Here is a 13,556-nt window from a genome sequence, read left to right as displayed (position 1 = left end):
AAATGTAGGTCCTTGCCTTCTAGCTATTCATTCCTGCCCTAGAACTCTCAAGACATACGAAGAATCACTTGTAATAAAACCAAATAACAGTCCATTCTCCAGTGTTGGAGCAAATGACTTTATAAATCTCCCTTTTATAAAACTCTTTCCAACCATTATCCAAAAGCACACCCTGAAGTCAGGCTCCCAAGTGGAGTTGTGCTAGAACTGCTGCAATTTTAGATGTCTTTCTTTTTTAACTTGCAGGGTCAAAAAGGAAAGCAAGGAGCACGGGGCAATGCAGGGAGCAGAGGCTCACCAGTAGGTATAAATTCAATTTTCTGCCCCAGCAAATGCTGCCCGGGATCTCCATCACTAACACCTTTGTGATTTTAGGGCATCCTTGGGCTACCAGGTCCTCGAGGAGTGGTGGGAAGGCAGGGTCAAGAGGGTGCCCCTGGCGTGGACGGAGTGCCTGGGAAGGATGGCATGCCTGGGATGGTGGTGAGTTTGCCATTTTAACCTTATAGCATCAATAGCAAAGGCGACTTAGGAGCTGGCAAACTACAAGGTAGCACAGGAGAAATGGATGTAGTCCAGCTATAGATATTCCGGTTTACATGTACCCAGAGTGGATCATATGCTCCTGATCGTATCTCACATGCGCATAAAGGCAGCGGCTGCCTTTTCACAGCCAAGTCTGTAAATAAACTGCTATTACCAGCCTGATAGATGCTTGCATGCACAGACCTCTATACACATCTCTGCAAATCCACCCATGCCCAGATGCATGGTGCTTGCTGAGGGCAGAATCACACTACCCCCCAGTCTCCCCAGAAGCTGTGCAGAGGTGGAAAAAAGCACCTTGTTTCATAACCTCCTCTGGGTTTCTTTTCTAGGGAGAACAGGGTGATGATGGGGAAGAAGGTGTGACAGGGATGTCAGGCAAAAGAGGGAACCCTGGCATACCAGGACTCCCCGGGGCACAGGGACCACCAGGATTCAAGGTGAGTTTCTGACTCCTTAAGATACTGCTAGAAGCAATCTAGTCTGTGAGCCTGTTGTCTCTAGAGCTTGGATTCTCCAGGGTCTAATGAAGTCTCAACTCCTGCTGCCATCTTTCACTTAGCTAGAGGCTGAGTAGATCTTCCTCCTCAAACACTCATCCATCCATCCATCCATCCATCCATCCATCCATCCATCCATCCATCCATTTTCATGAGATTTACAGCAGCTGAATGTCCCAGAGATCTTTCCTCATTTGTCAAAGTTCACTGAGCTCAGGAGCCTACAGATACACATACCCACAATACAAACACTTTAGCCTTCTTTCATTAGAAACCTAGCTAAAATAACATGGCCTTGAGAAGTTGCAAAGGAACTGCTACAGCCTGCCTGTAGGATGTCCAGGATAGATGACTGCATGGAAAATACAGGTGTCCTCTAGCTGCTGCCCTGTGAGGCCTGAACTGCTGAGAGGAAATTTGTGCCGATTGTCTTTTTAGCATATATTTAGTGGATTGGAATGCCTGGGACCAGTATGGGCTTGGTCATTTCTCTGGGTGGAAGCAGGGACAAGCTGCTTTAGTGACCTTGGGGATTCTTCCTGGTCCTTGCTCTGGTCCAGGCTGGCCACAAGATCTAAACTGCATCAACATCAATTCAGCCGTTTGTAGGAAGACTCTGTAATAGGAAGACTCCAGCTGCGTTTGGAGAGGCTATCAGGTCTGATTTAAATTATGCCTCCCATAACACATCACTCTTAAACTGTCACTTGCTGCCCTCCAGCTGTCTTGGGTAGAATAACAGGCTGTTACCAGGAACGACTGAAAGATCCTTGTGGTGTTATGAGACTCATACCCTGGCTCCAGGGAAATTTCTTGCCCCTTTTCGGGCTGCTCAACCATCTTAGGCTCTCACCACCTTTGCTCCTCTCTCCCAGTCTGCCCCAGATTGAGTCGCTCGGGCTTGTGCGGCTGCTGGTGCTTGGCGAGGGGAAGAGGTGTGGAGCAAAGCGTGGTGCTGGGTCTCAGAAGCCCCTCTCTTATCCTTAAGTTGCAGAGTTGGTGCTGGGGAAATGTTGGTTTTGCAGTCTCTGGCTGAAATCTTGGCATGTCTTCAACATTTTACATGGATTAATCATCAATTGCTAGCCTGCTGGGGGGAAGAGATTATGAGAAACTGCGGGGCAGGACAGACAGCATAGGGAAGTGCAAACAAGGCGTTTCACCCCCTTGCTGTCCTTAGCTCCGATGCAGGCAGTACAGCTCTGCTGAAGCTCCTGCTCTGCATGAAGCTCCAGAGGGAACGCAGCCATGCCCATCTCACGCTGTGCATCCTGCAACAATCCGCCTTAGCAGACCTGAGGCATCTCCTGATGAAACCACATTCCTTATCCTGATGAGCCACTCTTTTCCAGTTTTCCATCTATGGCTATTTCAGCTGAGTGTTGTTATATTTAGCTCCTGTCCTTTGGAATTACTTGAATTCTGTTATTTTTAGGGTGAAAGAGGATTGCCTGGACAGACTGGCCAAACAGGGAAGCGAGGATCATCAGGAGGAACGGGCCTTCCAGGGAGCCCTGGCGATCTGGGACCCAAAGGACAGCCGGTTAGTGATGAACGAAGCTGATCAGACCTGACTCCAAGCTGTCTTCTGCAGAAGAGGGTGCAGATCCGCAGGCTGGGATAGCAGGGTGAACCCTGGGAGGGTCTTTCATAGGGGAACCCATCACCAACTTGTGCATGAGTGCAGAGCAGCGGCACAGCTCTCTCCAGAGCACACACTTTTTGCTCTTCAATGCTCACTTGTGCGCAGAGGTGTGTAATCCACGCCTGCGTTCCCCAACACAGCATGACTCTTCGCGTCATCCTCGTGCCTGTGCTTACAAGGCTGTGGTGTGTGCTGGCAGCCAGGCTGTAGAGCCATCGCAAACACCCCTCCGCAGTGGCTTCGGCAAGAGCTGTTACAAGAGCAGTATATGGAGCCCGTGGGAGGTGTTGAGTGTAGGAGGTGAACTATGCACTCCAACCCACCCAAAAGGTGCAAAGGAGGGACTGTAGCTCCGCTGGGACACGCAGGAGGTGCAGGAACAGGCGTCATCAGTGCAGTACTGAGGGTGGTGGGCCTGTGAGTTCAGAGCACACTGTAGGAGAAACAGCAAAAGCACTCGGTCAGAGCAGAAGTTAAATTCCCACACCTGCCTCCAAGGCAGGCTCTTAATCCTCACTGCTTTTATTTACTGTGCTGGTGGGATTGCCCATCTTAGCACTGACGTGTCATGTTTTACCAGCCTGAAGCTATACTGAGAATACTTCAGCTATTTAGATTGGAACCATGATCAGAGGGTCTAGTTAGGCCACAGATGTAAAACTAACATGAAGAAAAGAGAGATTAGGCCTTATGCCGAACAAGGGATGAGGTGAATCCCAATTACCTCAATTAAGATATATTTGTTTGTGTATCTTATATAAAACCCTGTGATGGGAGTATTCAAGCTGAAAGTTAGTAGCCAACACCATAATAACAATATCATTTTGCCTCTTGTGTCCATAAGTGGCAGGTTCCTTTGCCCAGTATTGCCATTGCCTACTTTGCTGCATAACTAGAGATCAGGTCCCCTTAGCTGAGATGACTCCACAGCATTTAAGCCCGTCTGACTTCCCATTTACTTTTGCGTGAAATTCCCTTAAAAAGGTGGCTTGGTTGGTTCTCCTAATGCAGGAAAGACCTTAGTCCTCTGTTAGTAGCAGTTTTCCTTTCCAGGATCCATTAATGGGCAGTTAAATCAGTTTGTATCCTTGGAAAGTTTCTTAAGCTCCACCGAGTCCAACCAAGCCCTTTCTTGCCAAGCAGTTTCTCACTGTTGTGGCAGGGAAAACTTCCTGACAGTGAGGTCTCTAGGCTGACTCTGGAATAGCCTTGTAATAGAGGTGGTGGAAACCCCATCGCTTGAGTCATTTACAACTGGGCTGAACAAGACATTGTAAAACATCCCGTAAAGTACAATCCAGCATGGGTCGCATAGTCCTGCCGAGTCCAAACAAGCCTTTTCCATCTCTGATGTTCCTGACACCGCAGATGAATCATCTGGTGTGTGTTTCTGACCCTTTTTTTAAACATTGAATCATTTCACATTTTGACATCTGAGAAGCCCAGAAATATCAAAGGACGTACATCTCAAACGTGGTGAAATGAGGCTGTTTATATAAGGACATGCTACCCAGTGTGGGTTTTTTTATTCTCAGGGTGCATGCTATGTGCTAATCCAAGCTTGATGACCTTCCAAATATTTTATTATTATTTTTCTTAAGAAATTGAACAAAAAACTCTGCAGGGTTGAATAGGAAAAGAATTATGGGTTACACACAGTTTTCCTGGGTTTGAGTGGGAGGTTATGTTGTAGGACCATGCACTTTTTTGACAGCTTGAATGAGCATAGTTTGAAATTATCCTTTAGTAGATCAGTCCAGTGGGTATTAGAAATTTTAAAAAGAACTCGTTTTAAAGGGCTTTGAGGCTGCTTTTTTGCAGCATGAACTTCCAAGATCAATCTCAGTGTAGATGCTCTCCATCCTGCTTCTGCTGACTGTGGTCCAAGCTAGACAAGCATCTGCTAAAAATAGTGTAGGTATGCCTCCCATAGGCTTCGTGTATGAGATCTAAGTAATTTACAAGTCTATGAGGTCTTCTGGAGTTGCTTCTAGCCTGATGTTTGTGTAATTCCTCCTTCAGATTTCTTTCATACTTCTTTCTCATCAGAAGAATACTAATGGATTTCTCTTTGAAGCTGCTGGACTCTTGGCACGTCTTCGAGTGACCAGCAGTTCAGTGTGAACTTACTGTTGTTCTTTGTTCTTGTATTTGCCTTGGCTGCTTTTTGCAGGGAGACTTTGGTGAGGCAGGATTTCCAGGGATTGCGGGCATGTTTGGGCCAAAGGTAAGAGGCTGTCCTGTGACCAGCTGACTTTTTCATCTCTCCTTACTGGGGACAGACAATGCAATACTTGTTGCAAAGACCTTGTTAGCAGCTCTGCAGAAACTACTGAAATTGAATTGCGATTCCAACTTTTGGTAGTTTATGCATCTTCATTTGTTAAATGAGTGTGTGTTTACATATGCTTTTTTTGGAACTTATTCCTGTTAAAGTGGGTAGATGGTAAAGGGAAAAGGGCTGTCCTGTAGACCCTGGAGCTGTTCTCTCCACATGAACGTCTTTCAGATACTTGTATTTCCAGCATCAGTCTGTACCTGAGACACCAACATGCATTCCCAACGTCGAGAGCCTTGATTTGGAATTCAGACTCATTTTGCCAGCATGTAATTTTCCTGGTGAAGGGGGACCAGTTTGTTTTCTGTAGAAAGTAAAGGGCTTGCAAAACAGGAGTGGGAAAAGAATTTTTAAAAAATTGGACCTTCCCATTCCCAGATACAAGAGGCAGCACCTCTGTCCTTCCAGCAGAGCTGCAAGCAAGGGCATAAACATGGAGTATGTCTATTAAGGGGAGCTGGCATCTCATTTTTACTTGCAGGGCCCCCCAGGAGACCTTGGTTTCAAAGGCATTCAGGGACCACGTGGGCCGCCTGGTCTCATGGTGAGTGGTTTTTCAGTTTGTTTGGTTTGGGAGGATTTTCTTCCTTCCTCCATCCTCTATGTCTGTGAGGCTACAGGGTGCTATAAGGAGCACAGTGCACTCTTCACTGCATGCCTGGCGGACAAGCCATGTCCGTGGTACCACCTCTGAGCCACCCAAGCACATCTGTAGGTGCAGGCGTCTCGTCTGCCTTAGAGACAGTCATGCTGCTATGACCGCTGCACAGAGCACCCCAGCTACACTGAACTCTTTCTATTTCTGGAATTTCTGAGGTTTTGCATGGGTCGTGACAACCATACTGTGGGGGCTTGTGTCTTTGGGCTTGCATTTTGAAACAGTTTTTATTTCAGCTACAGCAAACACCATGATCGTGTTGCTGAGAAGTGGCAAAGAGAGTCAGTGCTGTTACTGAGTCTGCTGTGGTAAAAGTGACCGTCAGTTCCGATGTGATGGTTCACGCATATCACTTCTTTTCTAGGGAAAAGAAGGAATTATTGGTCCACTTGGCATTCAGGGTCCCACAGGAAGCCCAGTAAGTATCTGCTTTACTTCTGCCTGTATTTTTTAGAGGCGCATATTGTTTGAGATCCAAGATGCTTGAGGCCAGCATAAGTACATCCCAAGTCCTGCTGGAAACAAAATGGTCTTTAAGATGAGCAGCTTGAGAGAAGTGCAGGTTTAGTCTCTGGCTGCATATATAGTTGCAGGGAGATTATTAGCTTAAAAGTGAGGAGCAACACTACCTAAGTGCAAGTTTTTCAATAGATTGGCTCAGACTAGAAGACAAGAATGTTATTGCGGTTTTTTTTCAAAAGCAAGCTGCCAGAATTTCCAAAGAACTTGGCCTGGGGGTGAGCAAAAAAACAGAGGGGGGGGGGGGGAAATGATGAATGATAACTGGGAACAGCTTGATTCTGGGAAGTATTGAAAAATCCCTGCCTGCCCCAAAACACCAAAGGTGCTGAACACAGACTAAAGTTCAGGTCAGTTCTTCATAAAAACATGAGCATGAAGTTACTCAGAGTTTGGTACAGAGGCTGCTACTGGCAGAGATGAAAACCAATAAGATGAACTCAGACATTGCCAAACCATCCAGTAATGGGGTTTTTTTTTTTGCCTCAGGATGGGTGGGCCAGTAAGACAACCTGGGCTGATTTATTTAGAGATGCACTTGGGTCCTTGCAAGGAGCTTTTGGGTGGCAACACACCCAGGCAGTGCAGCTTGCTGACAGTCACTGACCACCACCTCGTGTGCTTTAACAGGGGCCCAAGGGAGACAAAGGCAGCCGCGGCGAAATGGTAAGTGCTGTTCTGCACCCCTGGGTGTGTCCTGCCCTCCCTTTGAGCCACCAAGAATCACACTGGCCTCTGCTGCACCTGCCTGGGCTCTGGCTCAGTGCGGTGGCATCAGGTTCCCATGAAGGCAAGACATGCACACACACACACACACACGTGCACACGCATCCATGTGTGCACATATACACCCACTCTGCTGTTAAAATTCGCATTTACTTAACCCAATTACACAGCAAAAGCCTACATTTACAGATGACCGTGGTGTCTTCAGGAACAAACCGCAGTGAATGACAAATCAAAAACCCACAGGCTGTCCCTGCCAGGGGCACAGGAACAGTCTAAGTAGGAGGGTTGCCCAGGTACAGCCCCCAGAGCTGGGGGAGCAGCGCCAGGGCTCCTTCTGACCTTCTGCTCTTCCTCTGGGCCCTTTCTTGTGGGGGCTCTGATGGACTTTTACAGCTTCTCATAGCTCCTTGGTGGTCTCACCGTACAGGGGATGTGTGGGGAACATTGGATACATGTTGTTCATCCTTGTTACCCATAACACAGGACACCCCCCCACCCCCTTCCCACTCTCCAGGTGGCTTCCTTTAGCGACCAGTGGTTGTTGCTGCATGCGGGATCTTGGGCCAGGCATCAGAGCCCAGCACACACCGCTGCGTGGCTAGTGCAGAGGGCTGTTTCATGCCTTCTTCAGATGAGTCCTCCTATAAGCAAATGCCCCACAGATCTCCAAAAATCCCAGTGCACATTTCTAACAAGCCAGGGGCTGCCTCTGTTTCTTCTTGTTCACCATTTTCTAGCTCCATGGGCACAGCGTGCTGGTGGGGACCTGAGCCCCAGCGTGAGCAGTTGCTGGTGTCAGGGACGTCAGCATCCTTTGCTGCAGTAACCTCTCTGCCATTGCCAGACACCATCAGGTCCCTGGTTTCACTGTCCTTCCAGGGCAGCACTCAGTCCCTGTCCAAGCACCTTGGGACCAGCACATGGCTGTACAGGGAAATTTTTTGTTTATTAATGAGCATCTTTTTGTTTGTTAATGAGCATCTTTTTTTTTTTTCCTGCAGGGTCTGCAAGGTCCAAGGGTAAGTATTTGAAATCACTTTGTTCTTACCAATATCTTGTATTTAAATAAAACAGTTGCTTTTAGCAAATGTAAAGCTGCAGGGTGGGTAACTGCACACAAGGAATGTGACAGGTACCTGGGGATTAATGGCATTAATGAGAGTTAAGGAGCTAAGGGCTGGGAGCAAGGGATGCAGTAGGAATGGACCAGGTGCAGACAGATCCACCCAGAGTTGGGAGATGGAGAAAATGGGGCCACCTCCTGCCTCCTGATGGGTTTGAGGGAGAAGATGCTGTAAAATGTCAAAAATCTGGAGGATTTCAGAAGGGAACAGAGTCATGCTGGTGACAACCATGAGAAATGGAAATACAAACTGGAGACATTTCACTAACTGATACCATTCTGTCTTTAGGGTCCTCCAGGCCCACGAGGACACCCTGGCCCTCCGGTACGTATATGTGGAAAGAGTTCAAAGACATTATTGAAACAAGCTAAAATTCTTGCCATGATATTCTCCAGAGGGACTGTTCACTCACTGGAAATTATAGCTTAGCCCCATGCCTCGTATGCAAAAATGTGTGTGTGAATGGACTAGTGTTTCTTATGCTTTAATCCAAACCATCTCCAAGTATTTTATAGACACAGCATTGTTGCCTCTCTCACTCATCTGCACTGAGGGACTCCAGGGGAATGAGGATTTCAAAAGGACATGAATGAATATCTTTGCAATAGGCCCTGCCCATCTTTCTGGCTGATGCCCCTTTTTTCCTTTGATTTCTAGGGACCACCAGGAATTCCACCCTTATTTGTAAGTTGCTGTTTTCTGTACGTTTGTTAATGATGATAATAAGTCATGCAGAGCCAAGGTGCTGATGGGACATCCAGAAAGAGCTGCTGGGACCCTGGAGACACACACTCAGGTCCAGCAAGAGATGCTGTGTTAGCCAAGCAAGGCTTGAACCGCAGCCCTAGACTGAGAAGCATTTGCTTGCATCAGGGCATGTTCACCTTCTAACAAGCTCAGTTACCATCTTTTTCACCCCACGCTAGCAACAAGATGGCCTTGGGGCACCTTTCCGGACACTGATCGACTCGAACACCGCGCTCAAGACAGAGGTATGAGGGTACTTCTGAACTCACTGGTCTTTGCTGGAACAGTCACAGCATTGCTTGTTCTTTCTGTGTGCCTGAAGTTTATATACACAGAGCTCTGGTTTGTCTGCTGTTCTCATGGACTAGCTGGGGTTTATGCATACAAAGATCCAGCTAAAGGATGTGGTTCTGTTGTGTTACTTGTTTTTGAAGCTTCAGACCTCATGACTTTGCCACTATGGCTTTGCCAGCACTTGAGACGTCCCTTTCAGGACAGTGCAAGGCCTGTAGCTCACTGGATCCCAGCCAGCACAGCCTGGCTTTCCCACAGATAAAGCAGAAACTCTTGTGGTTCCAGCACCTGGTGCCCCACAAAGCACACCTGACTTTGCCTCCTTTTCTCTCCAGGGTTACCAATATCCGGACCTTCCCATGCTGGACCACGGAGGGGAGATCTTTAAGACTCTACACTACCTCAGCAACCTCATTCAGAGCATCAAAAGACCCCTGGGAACGAAGGAAAACCCTGCACGCATCTGTCGAGACCTCATGAACTGTGAACAGAAGATGAATGATGGTAGGAAGCCGTGCGTGTGCAAAGGCTGCATCATCCCATAAGGCCATTTCACATGGCCTGAACAGGTCTCCTTCCTTGGCACCAGTAATGCAGAAATCAAAACTTTCCTTTTCTCATTCACAGAAAAGTTTAAGTGTCCTTGTTAATCCTCGAATCCTCCATTTCTTCAGGTACCTACTGGATTGACCCAAATCTTGGCTGCTCCTCAGACACCATACAGGTCATCTGTAACTTCACCAATGGTGGGCAGACGTGTCTCAGCCCCATCACCGTCTCCAAGGTACACACAGCTCGACCCCAGCACAGCATTTCCCATACTGCTGTTACGAAATAGTTACCCAGAGGTGTGGTGTCGCGGGACACTGGACGGTGACCACTGACACAGCACGCTGGTCTCTCCTCAAGGCACTTAGTGTAGCTGTAACATTCAGAACTGCTCTCATGCAGTTAAAAAAACATACCTAAGACTGTTGTTGCCTCTTGTCAAGACAAAGCAGTACATTTCCAGCAATGTTTAATTAACCTGTAACCTTAAAAGAGGCCAGTAATTTTGCAAACACGCTGCTCCCAAATGCTTTGTTGAATGAACTTACGTTCAGGTCACCCTTGCATTTTGTTTTATGCCACCTGAAAAAGTGAGGTCGGCTTAAATACACAAGTTTCCAGTGAAGTTAATGCTACAGAAATTTTCTTGAGGAATCACCTGTACCAAAACATACCAACAACAATATGTGGGTTCATCCGCAGATGAACTAGAACCTGCTGGTTCTGCTTCTTTGCAGAAGCATGTATTAAATTCAAAGTTTACATTATTTTCCTCCTACTTAAGGACCTTCCAGTTTGTTCTGAAAAATAAAGGACCTGCTGTGTCCCCATGAAAACTTTCCAGTTGACTTGGCATCTGGCCCTTACACCCACGCTCATGCCAGATCCAGTTCTGGACATCCATGCACGGCCACCTCCAGACTCAGGCAGAGTACAGAGACCATCTCTGCTGTCACATCTTGCACTAGCCCTGCCGCTAGCTCCCGCCAGCCCCGCGGCACGGGGTTCGCCCTAACGCCTCTGTCCCCTTCACAGCTGCATTTTGACATCGGTAGAGTCCAGATGAACTTCCTCCGCCTCCTGAGCTCAGAGGTGGTGCAGCACATCACCATCCACTGCCTGAATACCTCCGTCTGGCGGGAAGGCTCGTCTGAGAAACCTTCGGAAAAAGCCGTGCGCTTCAGGGCCTGGAACGGACAGATGTTTGAGGCAGACGGGCAGCTCAGGCCAGAAGTGACAGCTGATGATTGCAAGGTGCATGGCTGCGAAAGAGGGGAGCGGTGGAGAGAAATGCCAGGCTGAACCCACTTAGGGCACCGACAAGGCTCGCGTTATACCCACCCTTCTTATCCTCCCCCAAAAAAGGGGAAGAAGAGTCTAGAGTACCTGTTCACCACTTCAATTTTCCAGCCCAGGGTGCTCTAGCAGCTCCTGATAAGTAGATCGCCTTCAAAAAAAAAAAGGCAAAACAATAAATTCCAAAGTTACATGTCATATGTAACAGCAGCTAAGAGGCAGAAGGGGGAATTGCCACCCGAAGGCAGCAGTCTTGGCTCTTGCCCGACACCACGCTGAGTCATTAGCCGTGTGGCTGCCTGTCAGGTTCACTGCATTATGAGTCTGTGTTTGCTGATGCCATTCCAGGCTCAGTTTCCATCACCTCAGCCTGGATAAAGGGTTCCCCAAAATGCTTTCTAAGCCTCAGCCCAACGGTCTCACATAGGGCTTTTCAAGCTTATGCCTTAGTGAAGCCCATTCCTTTGCAGCAGGATTTGCCCCCAGGTTTAACAGCTTTTTTTTCTGTCCCTCCTCCCCGCACAGATCAAGGATGGACGCTGGCATCGGACTCTCTTTTCATTTCGGACACAGGATCCTCAGCAGCTGCCAATCGTCAACATCTACAACCTTCCCCCATCCGAGCCAGGAAAGCAATACCACCTCGAGGTCGGCCCCGTGTGCTTCCTTTGAACAAAGCCATCAAAACCAGGCTCCAAGGCTTTGACCCCATGTTTGGCCTATGTCTTTACACAGGCTCTCCCACCTCTCTGCAGCAAGGACAGCTGGGCTGTATCTTTTGGGTCAACTCTTGCTCTAGCCTTTGGCTCAACGCCTCAAAGAACCCGTGATCTACTGAACTCAGCAGATCGTTGAAAGGAGGAATAACAAGGCCGTAGGGGAAGCGGGTATCAGTCGGGACGTGAACAGTGAAAAGGGATCAGGGGACTAGATGTTGCAAGCGGTTCCACACACAAAGCTTTTTCCATGACCAAAGAAAATATTGAGAGAAACCTCAACCAACTTGCAGCATGTGGGTTTCCTCCCCCTCCCCATTTTGTTCTACCTGGTTCCTGAGTTACCAAATGTTCTTTCCATTGAAAAGTAATTAAAAGATAGAGCTTCCCTCTCAGAGCTTGTCGCCTTCTGGATGGCCACATGCTGCATCAGGTCTCCCAGGCGGAGCTGCAAGTTGAGTCTGGCTGCTCTGTGTACCGGAAGCATTTTGATGTGCAATATTAGAAGAAACAAAATATATATATTATATTATTTAAAGCAAAAAGAAAAAGAAAAAAATGAGAAAAAAAAAATCTAAGTTCCTCCTTCCATGGGTGAGTTTAATCAACATCCCTTCTCATGCGTGGTGTTGGGGAAGCAAGAGTCCCAAAGCCGAGAGGGGGGAATGGAAGGAGGAGGGGGAAGAGATTGGTGCTAAAATAGAGAGAGAGGATGGGCTCGTCTGATTTGTTTCTACCTCTCACTGTGAAATCTCTGGTGCTCTTAAAAAAGTGTGTTGTTTTATATATATGACTTTAAACTATTTAAGGTTGTGAAGGTGCTACAGTGTCTTGCCACAAACCCAAAAAAAGCCCACAGGACCCTCTCTCTAGGAAGAGAGGCGGTTACAATCTACAGCTAAATCGGAGAAACAGTCACCTTTAAAGGGATCCTTTAATCGCCGAGGATGTCAAGCGGGCGCAACAACTCAAAGCGTGTCCAAAATAACTTACAGGCTATTTTAAAAGCAAATTTGCCTTTTTATTACTCAGCACTTCACTGCTTTGAGAGGGGAGTGAGGGATACAGCTCATCTGGAAGCATTGAGCCTCAGAGAGCGCTATTTTTGTCGGTTGTCATGTAACTAGTTTTGCTGTAGTCGTGTTGGCCACGTGTCCGTGCCAGCTCACGTGTGCAGTAATTCCCTGGTCTAAGCTTGTATTTAAACCCCAGCTCTGCAAACCTTCTGTCTGGCCCCTCTGTCAAGACTGACATGATGGTACCTTGTTTCAGAACCTGGCCGGGCATGGAGGGGTTGTTTTGTTAAGTTTTGTAGAAATTTAGTCTCTATATGTAAATTTGGAGGAATTTTTTTTTAAAGAGGATAATTATGATAATCTTTAATTCTATATAAGGAATAATATTGATGTAATCAGAGCTGTACTGTATCAGAAACGCTTCAGTGCCTCTTTGGAGTTTTCATGTCTCATATGGACTATGGATTTTATTTTTTTGAGGAAAAAAAAATTATATGTGAGTCTCTCTTTGTGTACTCTTTTTTTTTTTTTTAACTACTGCCTGCTGGTTGGTTTCCAACAACCATCAGAAAAGGTTAACAAGATCTGTCCCAAATACCTCACCCTCCACGCAGCCCCACCTCTGCTCAGAAATACCTCACCCTCACAGGGGCCGGCTCGCCCCAGCACCCCCAGGCCAAAAGCACCATCGCTCATCACCCACTTGCTGCCTTCCCATGCACACACACTCCCACGCTCCTGGGTTTCTCCCTCTCTCGTCCTCTCGCCATCAGTTTTGTGTGTTTTCTCGAGGCTGGAGTTACCATTTGTTCTCATTAAAGCTTTTTTCTTTTTTTCTTTTTTTTTTTTTTTTTACTTTAAATAAATATTTAAAACTGA

At 47.2% G+C, this 13,556-nt stretch overlaps 1 protein-coding gene across 5 annotated transcripts in view; it reads left to right on the top strand.

Moving 5' to 3' along the window:
- Nucleotides 1-13,556, top strand: part of COL27A1 (collagen type XXVII alpha 1 chain) — a 214,560-nt gene extending 201,004 nt beyond the window's left edge. For all 5 annotated transcript variants that reach the window (XM_064468776.1, XM_064468778.1, XM_064468777.1 and 2 more), the window contains 16 exons: nt 247-300; nt 376-483; nt 879-986; nt 2,482-2,589; nt 4,865-4,918; nt 5,511-5,573; nt 6,052-6,105; nt 6,837-6,872; nt 7,937-7,954; nt 8,348-8,383; nt 8,717-8,743; nt 8,986-9,051; nt 9,436-9,604; nt 9,775-9,884; nt 10,685-10,903; nt 11,471-13,556. In XM_064468776.1, coding sequence (XP_064324846.1) covers nt 247-300; nt 376-483; nt 879-986; nt 2,482-2,589; nt 4,865-4,918; nt 5,511-5,573; nt 6,052-6,105; nt 6,837-6,872; nt 7,937-7,954; nt 8,348-8,383; nt 8,717-8,743; nt 8,986-9,051; nt 9,436-9,604; nt 9,775-9,884; nt 10,685-10,903; nt 11,471-11,617 — 1,377 coding nt within the window. In that variant the 3' untranslated portion in view covers nt 11,618-13,556. The remainder of the gene's footprint in view (nt 1-246; nt 301-375; nt 484-878; nt 987-2,481; nt 2,590-4,864; nt 4,919-5,510; nt 5,574-6,051; nt 6,106-6,836; nt 6,873-7,936; nt 7,955-8,347; nt 8,384-8,716; nt 8,744-8,985; nt 9,052-9,435; nt 9,605-9,774; nt 9,885-10,684; nt 10,904-11,470) is intronic.

The sequence above is a fragment of the Phalacrocorax carbo genome, chromosome 18 (genome assembly GCF_963921805.1).
Source record: "Phalacrocorax carbo chromosome 18, bPhaCar2.1, whole genome shotgun sequence".
Classification (NCBI taxonomy): Eukaryota; Metazoa; Chordata; class Aves; order Suliformes; family Phalacrocoracidae; genus Phalacrocorax; species Phalacrocorax carbo.
Note: the sequence above shows the minus strand (reverse complement) of the source record. Positions and strands in the feature narration are given on the sequence as shown.